This window comes from Megalopta genalis, chromosome 1 (assembly GCF_051020955.1).
Source record: "Megalopta genalis isolate 19385.01 chromosome 1, iyMegGena1_principal, whole genome shotgun sequence".
NCBI lineage: Eukaryota > Metazoa > Arthropoda > Insecta > Hymenoptera > Halictidae > Megalopta > Megalopta genalis.
This window is the reverse complement of record NC_135013.1, coordinates 11,376,147-11,396,356: the sequence shown is the minus strand read 5'-3', so window position 1 is coordinate 11,396,356 and position 20,210 is coordinate 11,376,147. Positions and strand designations below refer to the sequence as shown.

General features: G+C 41.1%; 1 protein-coding gene across 6 annotated transcripts in view; it reads left to right on the top strand.

The window, feature by feature from the left end:
* Window positions 1–20,210, top strand: part of tty (tweety) — a 93,543-nt gene that overhangs the window by 55,618 nt on the left and 17,715 nt on the right. For all 6 annotated transcript variants that reach the window (XM_076521341.1, XM_076521338.1, XM_076521339.1 and 3 more), the window contains exon 2: window positions 5,414–5,622. In XM_076521341.1, coding sequence (XP_076377456.1) covers window positions 5,485–5,622 — 138 coding nt within the window. In that variant the 5' untranslated portion in view covers window positions 5,414–5,484. The remainder of the gene's footprint in view (window positions 1–5,413; window positions 5,623–20,210) is intronic.

The window sequence follows — 20,210 nt, the reverse complement described above, 5'->3', positions numbered from 1 at the left end:
TTCAACCTTCCCTTACACACTACACTTCAACATTTACGCGTATTCAAATCTTTGTAAATTACAACACGAAACTTTGACACCTATTCCAATCACGATCAGACAACGAATCTTTCTGCAATCGAACTCTTCCTCGTAGAAGGAGCTTTCGTCTTCCTCTTGTCCTTGGTTTACGGAAAACGTTCAACCTTTCCTTATACACTACGCTTCAACATTTACGCGTATTCAAATCCTTGTAAATTACAACACAAAACTTTGACACCTATTCCAGTCACGATTAGACAACGAATCTTTCTGCAACCGAACTCTTCCTCGTGGAAGGAGCTTTCGTCTTCCTCTTGTCCTTGGTTTATGGGAAAGCTTCAACCTTCCCTTACACACTACACTTCAACATTTACGCGTATTCAAATCTTTGTAAATTACAACACGAAACTTTGACACCTATTCCAGTCACGATTAGAAAACGAATCTTTCTGCATAACTCAAACCTTCTGCATGAATTGCAAGAGAAAAGTGCCGGATACACATTCGATCCATCCGTCAAATATTTCAACAGATCGAAAATAGTGTATATCGATGCGCTTCAATCATTTTAATTTGTTCACTGTTCTAAATTGCTACCACTCGTTGTTTGTCACGCAGCGGAACTCGGTTTACACGAGCTCCATTTGCAGTTACATATTCACAAACAAGAACATAAACATTTCGTTCGACGATTCTAACAAATGATTCATTAGGAAATTTTTAAATAAAACGAATTGTTTGTACTTATCGAAAACGAGGAATTCGATGTTCGTTGCCGAATTTCAGCGGAGCTCAATTTAACTGAAATCTGTTCTGAACTGAACGCGGGCTCTTATGAAATACAGAAAAAGAAAATCATAGCCATTGACGAATCATCTCACTATTGTACGAACTACCTGATTGTATGAACCATCTTGTCTCCCAACGGACTCATATAAATCCATTTCTACCGTAAACGCATGGAACCCGCAATCTGTTCAAGTTTCCAGTGAATCGACAGACAGAAAACTGTGCTTCGTCGATCCGCAAAATGCCCGTTTACCTGCAAAGACTGCTACTTCCGGCGCTGGCAGGGTGCACTTATAGCGATGCTTCGCCAACATCCGGCATGTTGTCACTGTCCACGGGGATCCGCGTTGTTTACCGGTCAGCCTAATATTTGCCGGAGACCGATTACCCGATTTGGCGACCCATTAAACCGACCGCCTCGCAAAAAGGAGGACAGTTTCGAGGGAGAGACAAAGAGCGAGAGAGAGAGAGAGAGAGAGAGAGAGAGAGAGAGAGGTAGGTCACAGAGAGAAAGAGAGAGAGGGAACAGAGCGAGAGAGAGATAGGTTGCAGAGAGAAAGAGAGAGAGGGGACAGAGAGAAAGAGAGAGAGGGAATAGAGCGAGAGAGAGAGAGAGAGAAAGAGAGAGAGGGAATAGAGCGAGAGAGAGAGAGAGAAAGAGAGAGAGAGAGAGAGAGAGAGAGAGAGAGAGAGAGAGGACAGAGCGAGAGAGAGATAGGTCACATAGAGAAAGAGAGAGAAGGGACAGAGAGCGAGCGAGAGAGAGAGGGAAAAGGTCCAATTTCGGTGTCTGGACAGCGTTTAGCCGTACGAATCGAATCTCGGTCGAACGGAGAGCTCAACGCAGTTTAATCTTTGTTAGATAACGTCGACGTCGGCCGATGCTCCGAAAACGCTTTGCCGGGACTGATTCAATTACGCTCGAAGCGGCGTTGTGGAAGCAACGAGCGCTTAATTAATGAAATCTGTGCCAGCTGCTCCGTTCCACTCTCCTCTCTCTCTCTCTCTCTCTCTCTCTCTCTCTCTCTCTCTCTCTCTCTCTCTTCTCTATAGCTGAAGAGAGAGAGAAAGAGAGAGAAAAGAGGGAACACGTGCCTCGTCCGGAAGTATCTCGAGATTCTTTTTAACGAATTATTAGCCCTCGTCGGAGGGCTGTTTCACTGTCAACGGGACCCTGACGGTTACATCCGATTCGCCACGTGTCGTGATGACAGTCCGCCTCTGGGAAGAGGTATTTACGGTGGCTCGTCAGGGCCACTGTCAAGGTGGCGCCTACCAGTCCTTGTTCTGTTGACAAACACGCGTTTCTTATCTCGTATACACTGCCACCGACTTGTAGGCTCTGCGAGAATTACAATTACGTTTCCAAACAGCAGATTCTTTTGTCGGTTTATTTTCGTTATTCCGAGTGAAGATTTTCGAAGGAAATAGGAATCGTTCGTGTGTCTGTTAATTATAACTAGACTGCGGATCTTTATGCAAAAATAAACATTTTCCATTTACGATCGTAAGAAACAGGAACACGCGAGGATATTCACATCGATCTAATATATCCATTGTCTCGATTTCATTTGAAACAAGAGGAGCTAGTTTAAAACGACTAAAATACTTGCCTATTTACCTCGCTGTTACTTGGAATGACAACAAAAAATAAGAAACTCGCGTTTTCTAATTTCTTCATTTGACAGTTCAATATTTTATCGCGTAGCAGTATATTCTCGCGATATTTAGTGAATTCTCCCCAATTTTCCTTCAGCTTGTAAACAAAAATAAACAATTTGGGAAGAGGAGATACGATTATTCGAGCCTCGCGGCTCATTTTTATAGTTGCCGATTGTCAGTAATTGTAAAAACGAGGTGCAAAGCTCGAATAATCACATCTCCTCTTCCAAAATTGTCCACTTTTATGCGTAATCTGAGCGCGAATTAGGGAGAAATTACTGTATCTCTTAAATTTTATATTTACTTGAATCGACGCAATCTGAAATATTGAATTAGCCAAAAAATTGAAAAGTGCCATTATTAGAGTCTAGGAATGAAAATAAATGAACGCGTACAAAATAAAGAACAAAAACTGTCTCGCCGGATCAGGGAAATTATTAAATGCAGTTGCGAAAGTGTAGCTGGGGTTAACACTAGATCTACAAAGCTTTTAAAATGATTAGCATGTGTTGCTTCATAAAAATGCCAACACCGAATTCTTTCAAATTAAACGCGATTTGTTTTCGATTGAAACATAAAAGCGTCTTCAGAATATGAATAATTGTATTCAATTAAAACGTATGAAAACCGATCATTTGACGGCCATTTGCAAGTTTTAGCATTAGAACATGTTATGTATTATTGTTTCGAAACGTTTATTATCAGATTAACAGGAATGCTCGAGAAACCGTGTGTCAAGAGTTAAGGAAGCAGCCTGTACAGGGAAACGCTGAAAATGGTAAAATTGTACAGAGAATGAAAGTAGCTGCAGCCAGAGAGATGATTCAGAATCGCGTGGAACGGAGGAAGTCGAATGCTAATTAGTCGTTAGCAGAAACGAATTCGCGAATAAACATCGCGTGCCTTCTGGTTTAAGCGAGCGTAACGCAACTGCCATCCGCGTTCCTCGTCGATGAAGAAACGGTTCCCGAGCTCGTTTCGCGAGGCAGTTCCCGACGCAGGATTCCTCTCCCTTTTTTTCTCTCTGCGATTCTCTCGTTCCTCGGATATCGGTAATTTTCATTTCGCTACGCACGCTAAAGAGTTGCTCGTCGCAAACGAGGGAACACGCTGCGAAACGGTGGTCGATAAACGATCCGCGATCAGCGTCCGATAATATATCGATGTCGGGACATCGTGCGCCGTTGTGCAGCAGCACGCAGCCTCTTTGATAAGAGGCTAAAGATTACGTATCCCATCGGGGAGAATGAAAAATTGTTTATTAAAACCGAGTCTCCGGGGATCTTCTCGGCGATCCTTGAGATCGGAAAAATCCTCTCGAACGTATAATCGGGGAAGCGGGATTAAATTCTTCTTTCAGGATTTTTCTCGCCGCAAAACTCGCTTTCGTTCCTTAGGGCCGGCCAGCCTGACGACCCTGTGTCAGTTCAGCTATACCATAATTGGATGATAATACTCGGCCGGGCGAGAAGATGTTAATTGTCCGCGGAGATTCGATCATTTTCAGTCTGCTGGCACCGAATCGGTTTCTAGAAATGGTCCAACGATCTTCGAAAATTGCGTAAAGGGAGCTTTCCGAGACTTTCTAATATTTCTCGGTCACTGTTATTTGATCGTATTTATCGTACGGTGCACGCTAAATGAACAAAGAACAGTTTTAAACAAGTATAAATTTTATTCGGTTAAATCGGATATTAGAAATGGTCCAACGATCTTCGAAAATTGCGTAAAGGGAGCTTTCCGAGACTGTGTAATATTTCTCGGTCACTGTTATTTGATTGGATTTATCGTACGGTGCACGCTAAATGGACAAAGAACAGTTTTAAACAGGTATAAATTTTATTCGATATGAAACTGTGTTTCATTTTCTATGCGTACGCAATAGTTTCTATCCACGAGGGAATTGAAATTTCATTGTTATAAGTCTCATTCATGAGGACGTACTGAAAATTCACCCCAATTTTCCTTCGGCTTGTAAACAAACACAGACAATTTGGGAAGAGAAGACGATTATTCGCGCATCTCACTTTTATAGTTGCTGATTGTCAGAAAAACGAGGTGCATGACTTGAACAATCTTATCTCCTCTTTCCAAATTGTCAATTTTCGTTTACAAGCTGAAGGAAAATTAAGGAAAATTTACTGTAATATGGCATATTCTCAATTTTATTGAAGCAGAAATATTATTAATCACCATCTGCGACAAATTAATTAATTTAATCGAAGAATATATCGGGTTGTTTGGAAAGTCGTCTCGTTCCTCCACGAGAAAATGAAGGACGATTTTTTAAAGTTTAAAGTAACATAGAAAAATTTTTTGACACCCTTCTGGTAGCTTTGAAATGTTGTACTCGTAGAAATCCCATTTTTTATTGACAAACTAATGAATCAAGTGCTTTCTCAATGCCGTACAAAAATGAAATTTTTATGAAAAACGAAACAACTTCCCAAATGATCCGTAATTTCCTAAGATCTAGTAATTACAGTAATGTCTCCCTTACTGACGCTCAGATTGTCCACTAAATTGGATAATTTGGGAAGAGGAGATACGATTATTCGAGCCTTGCGGCACGTTTTTATAATTGTGGACAATTTATAACTATAAAAATAAACCACAAGGCTCGAATAATCGTATCTCCTCTTCCCAAATTGTTTATTTTTGTGCGCATTCTGGGCGTCAATTAGAGAGACATTACTGTAGTCATCAGTGACACCTAGTAGCGATCACACGTTGGTCGCTCGCGGTCGATTCCGATTATACCGACCGTCTGGCTCCATATTCAACAATAAAAGACACTGATATTTTCGAAATGACGTAATTCGTGCGGCTCCGACAGGCTGCGCGAAGTGGTCTAGCGGATGCGAAACAGAAGAGAAGTGGAAGAGGAGAAAGGGAAAATGCCGGAAGCGACTCTTAACCTGGTGACTGGTTGTTGTTGCAGGCCTCGTAGCATGTCTTGACGAGTAGGAGGGGCTCTTCAACGGGGTTTTCGGCAGACAAGGGTTCTCCAAAATGGCGGGCGGTCAGCAGCTTCCCGAACAGTACACGGTACCGCTGCTCGCTAAGGTCTTCCACAGCCTGCCGCACCTCAACGTCTCTCTCCACTCGGTCAACAACACCTTCAATCCACATTCCGAAATCTACCTAGAGGTAAATCGACCAATTCCACTGAATTCACGATTTTCCCATATTGGAACTGCCGAGTCAAAATCGTGGATTACAGATTCTTTGTTTCATGATTATTGAGAATGTAAACACGCTTTCGCGATCTTTAAAGCAATCGAGCAGCTGTTGATGCTCGATGATCGCGATGATCTACAGAACTTTTTTCAACGTACAGTAATGTCTCTCTAATTGACGATCAGTTTTTCCACAAAAATGGACTATTTAGGGAGAGGAGATACGGTTGTTCGAGCCTTGCGTTGAATTGTCAACAACTATAAAAACGAGTTACAAGGCTCGAATAATATCTCCTCTTCGTTGTCCATCTTTGTGGACAATCTTAGCATCAGTTAGGGAGACATTACTGTATTTGTGAAATTTCTCGTATTAAAGCGAAATCGCCCACGGCATAAACCGTCGAGGTGAACACTTAAAAAATTCTTGTAACTTCCAGTCGATTTGTCAAACATTTTATAGATCACTTGACAATGACGTGGATGAAACGTTTAACCGGTTAGCTGTTTTTGACTAGCATACTCGTCAGAAACAGGTAGTTAGCGAAGTTAAGTAAATAAATAAATGTTAGCAATAAAATTAAGAAATAAAACAGTCATTTCATTGGAATTTAATTCTATGTTATAGCAGCCACGCGTACACTTTTCGAAGAGATTTCAACGACTGAATAACGCGAGAAATGATCTATTTCGTTGCGCACATGATCAAATTATAACTTTATAATTTAATCATTTTCTTGCTAAAGAATGAAATCAAACTCACCCATTTGACGAATTCTTCCAGCTTCGCGTTGCTTCGTTAAAAATTCATATTAAATTACTCGATAAGAACGCTCCAAGGATTCCAAAGACTAAATTCTATAGAAAGAAATCACGATTTCTCTGATACATAAAGCGGAAAGCTCGTCGAAACTAGACTGGTGACATGTCGCTGGTGATCGAAACTGCGCCAGGACCTGGTCCAGGACTATCTTCCTGGCTCTGGGAAGGATAAGAACTCGATGATCGACGCGCGAATCGTCCATCGAAGTCGTGGATAAGGTTTCCTGTCGGTGCAGCGGAAATAAATCGCGTGTTGCACCGGTCCTGCTAACATCGATATCCGGAAGCAATTCCGGCTCGGATCCGTTTTGGCGACGGTACAAAGCGTTCCCGTTGATTTCGAACAAAATGGCCCCTCTATCCTCTCTGTTCGAGTCCTTGGTCCGCGGAGGAAATTACCGGAAGATTCTTTGGCAACGCTCTTTCCCAGCAGATAGGGAGCCATCCGCGTCGGAAGAGCACCGCACACTTCGAAACGGGATAACGGACGTTTTATGTCGGATGCTCTGACTTGATCCTAACATTCGAGTATCGTCGATTGTTTTCTCGGGGTAATGAGAAAGTTTCGCAACCGGGGCGGCGAGCTCGTAACCGAGTTCCGGTTGCATCGATTGCAAAGATTTTGTTTTTGTATCGGATCGGGGATTTTTATAAAAATTCCCGTTTTCACGAAATATTTTCTAAAAATCGAAAGAAGTAGAACATACCGTAAATGCATGATAGCTGAAATAAGTTATAGTAATTGAAAGTAGTACTGTTCTTATTTGATTTTAATCTGAAGAAGTCTTACAGTGAGCAGAAGAAAATTGTTGCTTATTCCGAGGCTTGTAAAACAACTTGCAAAAATAGAACTTTTTGTGAAGGTCCAAAGTAGCCTGATATTTCTGGAAATTACTTATATTTCCAACAATCGGCGTAGGCAATTTTTATTTTGCATAAAAATCTCCTGTCTAGGAATAACCGTAAATTAACATATCTGGAATGCGTGATTTTGACGGCTTCTGCAAATCCAATATTAATAACACTCATATTTCGAAAGTCATCTTACAATTTTCATCACGAATCCGACTCAATATTATTTTTGTGAAGGTCCAAAGTAGTCTGAGATTTCTGGAAATTACTTATATTTCCAACAATCGGCGTAGGCAATTTTTATTTTGCATAAAAATCTCCTGTCTAGGAATAACCGTAAATTAACATATCTGGAACGCGCGATTTAGTATTAATAACACTCATAATAACACTCATATTTCGAAAGTCATCTTACAATTTTCATCACGAATCTGACTCAATGTTATATGGCAGAAGGCGGATGGATTTTCGTAATTTATTCTAGTAAATATTTTCCTGAAAAATCGTTCAACAAATGATGCATAAAATAAACAGTAGCGAGTCTTGCGTTCGAACGAAAGTATTACATTGGAACGAAGATCGACGTCAGCTCGGCTCACAATTAAAAAGCGGATCTTTTTAACCCCGGAGCCTCGGCAATTAACGGGGTGAAAAAAATTCCACTCCGAGAAGGAAGCAAGCGAGAGCATTTTTATTCGGCGGCTCGACTCGACACACGTCGAACGCTTGGAACACGTTCGCTTTTTTTCCCCCATCCACTCGTTTTATCGATCAAGATACGCACACAGCCACGGGCATGAATCATCTTCTACCTTCCCGAAGAAAGATATCAGCGTTTCACGTGGTCGGGCGTGTTCCAGTCGTTTTAAAATTCATCTCGAATAAATTTGGATCTCAACACTTCGACTGCCTTCCGTGTACGTGACTTTAGAGGGCGCTTCCTTAACGAGCGGCGGCGCTTTCGCGTCGTACTTGAAGATTAAACACTAAAATCGGTTTCGCAGTTTCGTTGCCGGGCGACCTCGACGATTCCATGCAATCGGAAGTAATTTATTTGATGGAGCAAATATTGTTGTGCTTTTGGTTTGTTTTCAAGGCATAATTAACATCGTATTCACCGAATAAGATGTATTAAATTTTTGTGTTAAAACGTGAATAAAATAAAAGAATAACATCTTTTAATTCGAGAATAAAGAAAATAAGAGAATAAAATTCTTTCATTCAAAAATATACAAAATAAAGAAATGCAGTTTTTGTATTCGAATATAAACAAAATAAAAGAATTACAAATTTGTTTGTTGGAGCAAGTATTGTAGTGCTTTTGGTTTGTTTTCGGGGCATAATTAACATCGTATTCACCGCATAAGATATATTAAATTTTTGTGTTAAAAAACGTGAACAAAATAAAAGAATAACATCTTTTAATTCGAGAATAAAGAAAATAAGAGAATAACATTTTTCATTCAAAAATAAACAAAATAAAAGATGCAATTTTTTATTCGAATATAAACAAAATAAAAGAATAAAAAATTTATTTGATGCAGCAAGTATTGTTGTGCTTTTCGTTTGTCTTCGAATTAACGTCGTATTCATCGAATGAGACATATTAAATTTTTGTATTAAAACGTGAACAAAATAAAAGAATAACATCTTTTAATTCGAAAATAAAAAAAATAAGAGAATAAAATTCTTTTATTCAAAAATAAACAAAATAAAAAAATGCAAATTTGTATTCGAATGTAAACAAAATAAAAGAATAACAAATTAGAATATATCTCATTCATTCCATAAACATAAAGTTAATTATGCTCGCAAGAAAACCAAAGTTGCACAGAAATTCTCCACTCCGCAGCAACTGGGTCGACTATCCTACATTATTTTCAGCTGACTGTAATTATTCAAGATAGAATGAATGCTGCGCGTGGTCCCTGCTTCTTGCAATTGACGAAGAAAATGTTTACCTTGCACGAAGACCCGCGGCCTAGCGACGCTACAAAGAACATTCTGCAAACCTGTGAAAAATGGTTCGAGTTTCAATGACGAATCAGCAACATGGACGATTCACCACCGCCGTAAAGCTTACAGCAACGACTTCCTAGCAAAGGATAAGATTACTGTTATCGTGGCACAGTTGCGTACACGAGTGAGTTATCAAGAATCAGCGATCGATAGCAGAGAGTAGAAGGCGTATCCATCTGGATCTCGACTTTTTCCCGGCATGCATCGGCGTCACGGTGGCCTGTCCCGAAGAATAAGAAGCCCAGACGGCAAGACGGTTCCCGGCGTGCCCTTCTTCCGGCAGAGTATTCCTGCTTTTCTTGTCCCAGCGAGACGGCTGTCCAAAAGGCGGCGTGCAAAGCTTCTGCATCGGGACGAGGATCATACGGTTCTTGGCGGCTGGAGTGACGAGTAGCAGGAGGGAAAGAATCAGAGAGGGAGAGAGAGAGAAGGATGACAGAGAAGAGAGGAGAAGATAGAGATAAGGAACGCAGATGAGAAACAGGAAGGAAAAGGACGCGTAGAAACGCAGCTGGATGCTGCGAGTGCACGGGAATCCAAGCTGTGTATAACTGGAAAGCACAATGCCCGGGAAAGCTCAAACAATGCACAAAGGCTTTCGTATAATGTGCCTGGGGCAACGTGTGGGCTTTAACGGGCTCAGGACGTCGGACCGGTAACTAGCGGCAACCTCGAGACCATTCGAGTTTGTGTACAAAATAGTAGCTGAGTGGCAGGAGCAGCGAACACGATAGTCGGTCTGAATATGGCCAATTGTTTCGATGATTCGCCGATCTGCTGTCTTGTTCACTGAATTGTCGGTAGGGATGGGTTCGATACCAGGCGAATCTGTGTACAAAACGATGGACGAGTCTGTAACCATCGTTTCGGTAATTCGTCGATCTGTCGTCTTGTTTAGGCTATTGTCGGTAGTGATGGATTCGAGACCCCAGAGAGATGATGAACAAAGGTGGCAGGCCTTAGATAATTCATTCTATTGGGATATTTTGTATTTGGGATCCGCGTACACTTAGAATATGGATCTTGCTTTATTGCTAGTGTTTAGTTTATTCGAAGCATTTATTTCACCGTATTATTAACCCTCATTAACCCTCGTTGAAATATCAGTCTTTCTTTCATAGTTGTAATTGGTTGAAACTAGTGGATTGATATTTTTCAATTATTTCGACTCTTACACCGTTTTAAATTGCACCTTCTAACTGTTGTCAGAAATGCGTAAAGTCGACATTATTATTAACTCTAATCGACACATTGGTAAAAATGAATAAAATAGAACAATTAGATAATTCATTTCGTAAACTCCTTCTTTAAGAACGAAAAGCTAAGATAAGGAGAGGCAAGAGTTTCAACGTTGATTATTCGCTTTGTTCAGAGCTGATAAAACGGTCTACGGAACAGGTTATTTAGTAAAAGTATTTATAAATATTTATAAGAGGAGGGATCAGGATGATGGGTAGAGAAGAGCATCGTCTTTAGAGTATTTTAAATGTTACTGAGATTTTAATAAAGTGTTTCTATAACCGCATTATACGAACACAGTTGTCGACGAAACCTAAAGCAGGTGCTTCAAAAATGTAGAGCTCATCGGGGAAGCTCTAAAATAACGAATAGACTGCGGATCTGTACAAAAGTAAAATTATCCATGTTAATTGTAAGAAACATAAGATGGATATAAATGTCTTTCGTCGCTTAATAACCGTGATAAGTCGAAAATAACTTCACAATATCCGTGCTCGCAGCTTTGCAGTTCATTTAGCCGTTTCAGTCGGAAACGCGCAAAATCCGCTGTCCAATGATAAACGAGCAAGTTTCCGACAAAAGGGTTGAATTTAATACAAAATGAAAGTTGTATAAAGGCAAACAATTTCCCACGACGGGGCCCGAATCATTTTCTGTAGACTGCGAAGTCCGAAATGGGTCACTCGAAGTAGTTGCGCTCTGTTTCCATTGTTATTGTTCGGAGTTTGTAGCTATTGCTAGTCTCAGAACGGACTTCCCTCCCCCGCCAGCTTCTTGCCCCCTACTCCACGCCCATCGTGCTTCCCGTAGCTCTCGACGAGAAGCACGATCGCCTCGTGCAACGTCTTTCGTTGCAGATGTCGAGTGCACGAGAGCGACTTATTGGCTACGGAGCCCGGAGAGAGATCCGTCTCTCTCTCGCTCTCTTTTTCTCTCTTTTTCTCTCTTTCCGGCTCGTTCATTGCTTTCAAGCGATTCGATTGTCGCTCGTTTCGACACGGCACCAAGAGCCACAGGCAGAGAGCCGTTCACCTTTTTCCCCCGCTTTTTTTCCTACGCCGGGGCCAACTGCGCGAACGTTCTTCCTCTAATTATCAATCGGGCAGGTGCAGAGCCGGCATGTGTTCCGATCGAGGATGATCGCATCGATATCATCCAATTTTGCTAGCCTGTTGTCAGCTGCAGGACTCTCCGGTACCCGAAACTGCGAGCATCTTTAGGCTCCCCTAAACTAGCCAAGTCGGAGCAAAATTGATGTAGATTACTACTCTCTCTCTCCGATAATTATGATTTCCATTTTGGATAAAACCACCCTGATCGTTACTCCTGATGGCAATCTGAAACTCCCAGAGCAAAGTTGTGTGTACACGATGTTATACATGGACATTAAAGGGGTATATCCGTTCGAAGCTAATTTTAAGCAATTTTTGAGATAAAGATGCTCGAATATTTACGGGAGAAATGTTTTACAGTTTTCTAGAAGGCTTTGTTTCAAGATAACAATTTCTAGACAATTATCTTTATGCCGAACAACGATATGTCGTTAATGACCATATTTGAGAAAATGTTGTTTTCTTAATATTTTTAGCAAATAACATTTTTATTTGTTTTATCACACAATTTGTTTTACCACATTTACATCTGTCACGCAAGTTTTATTTCTTACTTTATATCTCTTCTTTAATTTTGTAATTATCAGTTTTTATGAAACTTGGATAATCGCTTTTCGAAACTTTAGTAAACCACGCCAACCAAATTTAGTATTTTTCGCTCGCATACACGCAACTCTTTTTTTTTTTGGTCCCCACTAAAAGGATTCATATTAACATTATTTTGCGAATTACACAATACACAATCATAAAATGTGTGTGACGCGTAATTCATATAATAATGTTAATATTAATAAAGATAATTCTACAAAAAGTATTATCCTAAAATATCCTGCAGCAAATCTACAGGGTATGATTTTGTTGCCATGATTTATCGATGGGGACTCGAGCATTCTCAAACAGAATTCTCTCAATATTAACAATTCTTTCTTATTGCATAAAGAAGTTACAATTTAACCGACATAATATATCATAAAATCGGCATTTTGTTAATCAATTTTTTGTGCACTATCCTAGTCCGCAAGATAACCATCTGTATGCAAATTAAGATTATGCTTTCTTAAAACGAACATGTGCAAGGGTATATAATTGGAATTTTTGGCGTTGATATTCGGCACTCGACGCGTTGAAAGCGTAAATATCGAAACTCCACCTTGGAGCAAACGGCATCGTCGAACAAGAGTCGAGCTAAAAAAAAAGGTAGAACTTAAAGCAACGAATGAGTAAACCGATGAGATCCGACTGCAACATACATAGTCTCTGTCACAGAAATAAATATCGTAGTCGGTCAACCATCGCAGTCTGGACCGGTTTGAGTTTCATCTTACTTGTTTCGTATGCATCGAATCGCATGAAATTCAAATTATCGCACTTCCGAGCGCGATCGCGAACGGCGCTTGTTCCCCGGTAACGAGCGCGTTAGGATCGGTAGCAATCGCAACCCTCGATCGTTGCGGGTGGGTGTCTGCGACGCTTTCTCTCTTTCGTGTGTCAGTCTCCGGCGTTCATATTTCTTATTCCCGCGCTTTCAACCACTTTGAAGAGAGAACGACTTCCTCCGCTTTATTCCTCCTTTTACACGCTTCGCCTTTTTTCCGTCACTTACCCTGGCCATCCCCAACCCCCCCACTTTCAATGCTGCTTTTTCTGCCTCGCTCGGTCGGTAAATACTCGGTCGCTCCCCTTCTTTTATTCTGTTTAACTTTCTCTCTCTCTCTCTCTCTCTCTCTCTCTCTCTCTCTCTCTCTCTCTCTTGCTCTATCTTAACGCGCGTTACATACAGAATTTTCTCTTCTCCCCCATTCATATTCACAGTCTGTTGATCTTTATTTCTTACTCTGTCTGCATTCGCGTAGTCGCCTACATTTTATTCTGCCACCCTTTCCTCCTCGCTCCGCTCTCCTCCTCGGTTCGCCTCCCAACCGTCTTTCATCAACTAGAACCGACTCAGTCGCTTTGGTGGCAATTTAAAAAAGCTTGCGGATAACAAGCCGCCACGGCGACTTGCGAGACTCTACAGTAACCATCTTACCGTTACAGACGATGATCGGGCGATGCGGAAGTTTATGCAAATGCACGGTTTTGCAGTCCAATCGGACGAACCGAGGAAGACGCTCGGTGAAAGATCATTTTCCTCGGGCGCAGCAAATTGTCACGCTGCCGCGCGAAATTTTGTTCGACCTTCATGTAGTCTCTGTTTCGGTCGACCGCTTTTATTCGTTCTTCTCGAATTGTTCTACTGTATTATACATGGGCGTAGATATTCAGGATCGAAAGGAGCCCTTGTTATTTTACTCTTAGGATTCTTCTGCAACTCGTTGACTTAAAAAGGAATACCGTTCGAATTCGCAAATTATTGAAAAATATTCGACAAGCGAGCTTGAAGTTGAATGTTTTCTGACGAATGTAGGATATGATATTTTTGCAGCGCTTTTATAACCTGAACATGCGTAAAATCTTTGTTTCCTTTCTCGAGCATTACAAATCTGGCGCGAGTACGCAAATGTACGTCGATCTTTCAAGTTCTCGTTGAAATACTATTTCATAAATTTCCAGAATAGTCAGGCGAGTGTTACTGTTTCGTTTCTTAATCGTCACAAATTCAACTGCAAGATTTACGTTCTCGAGAGCAATTATAAAAGTGCTTCGGGAGAATAGTAAAACTAAACTGGTCAGGTCCTCGTTACTTTCTTCTCTTTCTCGTCTACAATTCAAGAACAACGTGTAAATTTTTGTGGCTAACTGTAACAGTGCTTCTGGAAATTACTAACACTAAAAAAGCCAGGTCTTCGTTAATTTTTTGTTTGAGAAAAGTCAGATACAACAAGAATATGCAAACTCAACTGGCTAACTAAAAGAGTCCATTCCTTTATTTTTTTGTTTTAATCGTCACAGATTCAAAAAAAAATACGCCAGCTCTTGCGAACAATCATAAAAATGCTTCAGGAGATTACTAACGCTAAGATAATCAGTCCGTTGTTACTTTCGTTTCTTACGCATCTAAAATTCACCGAGGACGCGTAAACTCTCGCGGCTAACTATAAAAGTGCTTCATTCCTCTCGACACGAGGGGAAATATCGCTTCATAAATTGCTAAATAAAATTACGAGCGGCAAAGTGATTTCGATCGACGCGAGCAAGGAGTCGCAAGGCAAGGGGTTGAAAATGGCGCCGGCAATTCGCGCAGCTCTCGTCGAACGGGAATCAGCGACGTTAGGGGTTGGTGTGCACAGAATTTCCCTTGCGCCCGTCGGTAGGGTAGGTACCCCGGCGAAGGAGGAGCCTCGAGGAAACGCTTGTCTGAGCACCCTCGACGCAACACGAGCCCCGGTAATTGGGTGCCCGGCTATTGTTTCTGCAGCTTGAATATATTTCGCAACGCGAACCGTTGCGCGCCGCGCACCGGTGTGCCCTCGGCTAATTAAATCGTGAGACGCCGTTTTGTCGTATCTTTCGCCTCCTAACCTTCGATCCGACTGGTTTCCGTTCACCGTCGTGTTGGCCATCGGTGATCGCCGGTGGTTTAGTGTTCCTTCGAACGCGAGGACCTGCGTCATCGTGAGATCGAGCCGCGTTCATCCCTTATTCTCTCATCCACAGCACGCTCAGTCGCGGATGCAATATTTTCACGAAAACCATTTTAATCGAATAGTTTGATTTGCCAAAATATCAATTCTATAAATTCGATAAAATTTGTGGAGAAAATAGCGTGCTAGGGGTTGATTTAGAAAGAAACGCACAGTATATAATTATAGACTCGCAGTAACTTTTACATTGTTACCGATATATAAACGAAAAATTAACAAAATATCATGTTTGTATGTTTTCCTATTAGATATAATAGAAAATAGAAATTTGTATATTAGAAATAATAGAAAATAGAAATTTGTATATTAGAAATAATAGAAAATAAAAATATACAAATATGATATTTTGTCGAGGCCACCTACAAAGCTATGAATAATTAATTATAAACTCGAAGTAACTCTTACATTTTCACTGATATATAAACAGAGCTATATTTGTATATTTTTTATTTTTCATTATTTTTGATATATTATACAAATGTACAGATAGGAGTTTCTATTTCTAGTTTTTTATTAAATTACGGTAAGAATGTAAAAGTTATTTTAAGTCGCATCATTGTAAGACTCTAAGTGCATACGTCAATTTTGATAATATCAGTGTGAGATAAGATGACCTGTTCGGTAACGTACACTTGAGCTGCATGTTTGTTAAAGTTATCGTTATTTGATTTCCTAAACGATATCGCTAAGGATAAGCTGTAAACTACTAACTTCATACACGAACACGAGTCTAGCATTTTTGATAGTTACAGCTTTTTTTAAAAGTATATCTGTGAGTCATCTGTAGATGTGTAATAGAACTATTGTATATAAATCTTAACGTGAGAAGGAAATGATGAACGTTACTTTTTCATATACAATAATGTCTCTCTAATTGACGCTCAGATTGCCCACAAAAATGGTCAATTTGGGAAGAGAAGATACGATTATTCGAGCCTTGCATCTCGTTTTTATAGTTGTTGACAATTCGTAACTATAAAAATGAACCGCGAGGATCGTATAATCGTATCTCATCTTCTTAAATTGTCAAAAATGTTATTTTTGTACAGAATCTGAGCGTCGATTAGAGAGACATTACTGTAATAGGGAAAATGTTACTTCACGGGAGGTGTTTCAACAGCCATTCAACGGACCACCCTAGGTCGTTATTACCTTTCAGCCACTTACCGTTAAAGAGGTAGTAACAATCTCTAAAATCAGGGGTCGAAGACACATTCGTTAAGATGTCTCAGAGGCTAGAAGAAGTCGTAAAAGAAAGCTAGAAGAAGTCATCATCGTCTCCGAAGACTGGCGCGATCGTTATCGGAAGAAGTGCAGACTTCATTACCTGACTCTAATCACGTCGGCGTAAACTCAACCTCGCACTCCGTTAGATCCTGCAGCACCGGATTGCTGGATTCTGCGAATCCTCTGATGAAACCGGCGAAAGAAAATTTCCGTGCACGAGTCCAACCGGCGACGTCCGAGTCCTTCTTTTCAGAAGCCAGAGTTTGTCCCCCGGAATGAAAAGAGACACCGGTAAGCCGGAGCTTCCTTATTCCGCGCAGCAAATGGATTTTACTAGGAATATGAAATTACACGGAGGATCCCGCACAGGAAGCCGCGCCGGGATGAAATTTGCAGAAAACCCGGGACATGCAAACCGAGTAGAAGAGATGAAGCGATGGAGAAGAGATAAGATACAGCGGGAAAACTGGAAAGATGACCGGCGAACAGCGGAGGAAGATTTTGTCGAGATTAGCGTGTGCCGTGGATCTCAAACGATGAACTCGTCTCTTAGTTGATTTGCTAATTGCATGTTTGTGGATCCTGGAATCTCTAAGTAACCACGGAAACTTCGCTGGGTCACCGGCTCGCTTAGCTAATCCCGCGCTAATTACAGTAAATTCTCCCTAATTGACATTGACATCCTTAATTGTACACAAAAATGAACCATTTGGAAAGAGAAGATACGATTATTCGAGCCTTGGGGCTCGTTTTTATAGTTACCGATCGTCAAGAACTACAAAAACGCGCATCAAGGCTCGAATAATCGTATCTCGTCTTCCCAAATTGTCCATTTTTGTGTACAATTAATCAGTAAATTCTCTGTAATTTTCCTTCAGATTGTACACAAAAATGGACAATTTGGGAAGAGAAGATACGATTATTCGAGCCTTGGGGCTCGTTTTTATAGTTACCGATCGGCAACAACTACAAAAACGCGCATCAAGGCTCGAATAATCTTCTCTTCCCAAATTGTCCATTTTTGTGTACAGTCTGAAGAAAAATGAGAGAGAATTTACTGTATTTCGACCACGCGTCGTCCCACGGTTACAATGGAAATGTACATGTTGCACTCCGAGAATTAATGCGCGCATCGAAAGAACCGCCCTAATTAAGGGCGGCTGCCGCGCCCAACGAAATTACACCGAAAAATCCGAATTTATCCGCTCCCCGCGAAATTAGAGCGCCGTTTATTATCACGCCCGACAATGTGTTCACTCCAGCGATATTTCGAACAGCGCGGCTCGGCGAAAACGCGCGATCACGGTTTACATTAATTAATTCCTCGCGTTGGGAGTTTATTATTCCGAAACTAATTTACCGCATCGACTTATTCGACTCGCTACCACCGCGGAAAACAGTGGCCCGTGGTAAATCAGTTTTTATGGGATCACGGTGACCCGGCGCACCGCTTGTAACACGCGTCGTAAAGTTCTTGCGGCTGAAGAGAAATGAAGCCGTAAAAAAAAAAACGTTCGTAATCCAAACAGCTTTTTGTCCAGAAAATACGTTTGCATGGAAGGCTTGTAAAGAACAAGACGGTTTCCGAAACATCTGGTCGACTGGATGGAATTCTGATTAACCTCTCGAGATAAGTCTGCGAGCGGGAACGTGTTCAACACATTTCCTATCGTCGTACATTCGCTGGCCGTCTTCCTTGTCGAAATGAATTATCAACCCTTTGCGTTCGTTGGCATTCGAACCGCAGAACTCGGACGTATCTCCCGACCCGGAATGTGTGTTTCGAAATTTTACGATTTTTCTTCTTTCTTTTCACGTGAAATTCAGCCTTCGCCTATGCCACGCTTATTAACCCCTTGGAATATCATTTTCTTCGTAGTTACTGCGATTAGAAATATTTCGATTGCAATAATTTCTTCGAAGGGAGAGAAAATTTATGCTTATCTTCTACCCCTGCCTAAATTTACTTGAATGCTTAAATATTAATGACAAGAGATTAGAATTTTATTCCAGTTTTAACCTTTTAGGCACGACGCACCACTTTAGTGGCTTCCGCGGATAACATCTTTTAGAACGATACGTCACTATAGTTGCTTTCGCGGATGTCATCTTTCAAAACGATACGCCACTATAGTGGCTTTCGCGGATGTCATCTCTCTGGACGACGTGCCACTATAGTGGCTTGCTCTAGTAGCTCGCTCGCTCATCGTTTGAACCAAATAATCGTCTTCATATGCATTGTTTCATACTTCTTTTGTCTTCACATCGATTTACAACAGTCTACAGGGTGTCCCAAAAATGTTTCGCAATCCGGAAATGGCGGGTTCCACGGATCATTTGAAGCAACTTCTTCCTTTACAAAAATTTTCTCCGAGGCACCGTTAACGAGTTATTAACGAAAAACAGTGACCAATAAGAATCGAGTATGGCTGACGCGACGCGGCCCAGCCACCCAGCGCATTGGCTCAGTCGCCTCGCGTCAGCTGAGCTGGGATTCGACCGCCTCGACCGCTGGCTCGGCCGCCTCGCGCCAGCTGAGCTGGGATTCGATCGCTCGACCGCTGGCGCCGTTGGCTCGGCCGACTCACGCTAGCTGAGCTGGGATTCGACCGCTCGACCGCTGGCGCCGTTGGCTCGGCCACCTCGCGGCAGCTGATTTCTGTTCTCACTATTTTTCGTTAATAACTCGTTAACGGTGCCTCGGAGAAAATTTTTGTAAAGGAAAAAGTTGCTTCAAATGGCCTGAGGAACCCGTCATTTCCGGATTGCGAGACATTTTTGAGACACCAAAAGTACACATCAGACTCCGCCGTCCAGAGAAATAGCCTCGCGCAGAATTCAGCCGTACCTAAAAGGTTAAAGGACAGAATAACATCTATGCTCGATAAGTTATTACTAGAAATTTTCACGATGAGTCAGACTCGTCAAAGTATGGCGACGTGTTAACACTAAATCTACCGTAGCGTTGGAAATGGTCAGTTTCACAATTTTATATTTAAAAATTGTTGCGATTGTAAAAATTCGTCCACGTATAATAATAATAAATTACTAATAATTTCTATTTGATATTATTTTTACCGAAAGAGTTAAAGGACATCTTTGAATAATTTTTAATAGACATGATTTCCTATGTCCTGTGCCTTCTAAGTAATCGCTTCTCTATTTTTTCTGTAATCGTCGCAAAATTAATTCGGTAAATCGTATAACACAAAATATCGGTAAAAATTCTTCCACGGATAATAATAATAAATTACTAATAATTTATATTTAATATTATTTTTACCAAAAGGGTTAAAGGACATCTTTGAATAATTTTTAATAGAAATGATTTCCTATGCTCTGTGCCTTTTAAGTAATCGCTTCTCGATTTTTTTCTGTAATCGTCGCAAAATTAATTCGGTAAATCGTATAACACGAAATATCGGTAAAAATAGCGTTTAAGCAATGAGAGATTGAAAATCGTAACAATGTACGATTTGGTAAAGATAAACGACTCGGGGGGAAAAGCCGCCTCGTAAGTGGCCGGGTTCTCCCCTCCCTCGGAAAAAAATTCAGTCCTCGAGGGATTAAGAAGTGGCCGAAACTCGAGAACTCGAATCGTGTCTAGACAGGCATTCACTGTTTACGGAACACGCGGGAAAGACGGTCGTTGCACCTACTGCGACGCAAGCTCCGGAATAAATCCGGAAGAGGGCTCGAGATGAAGA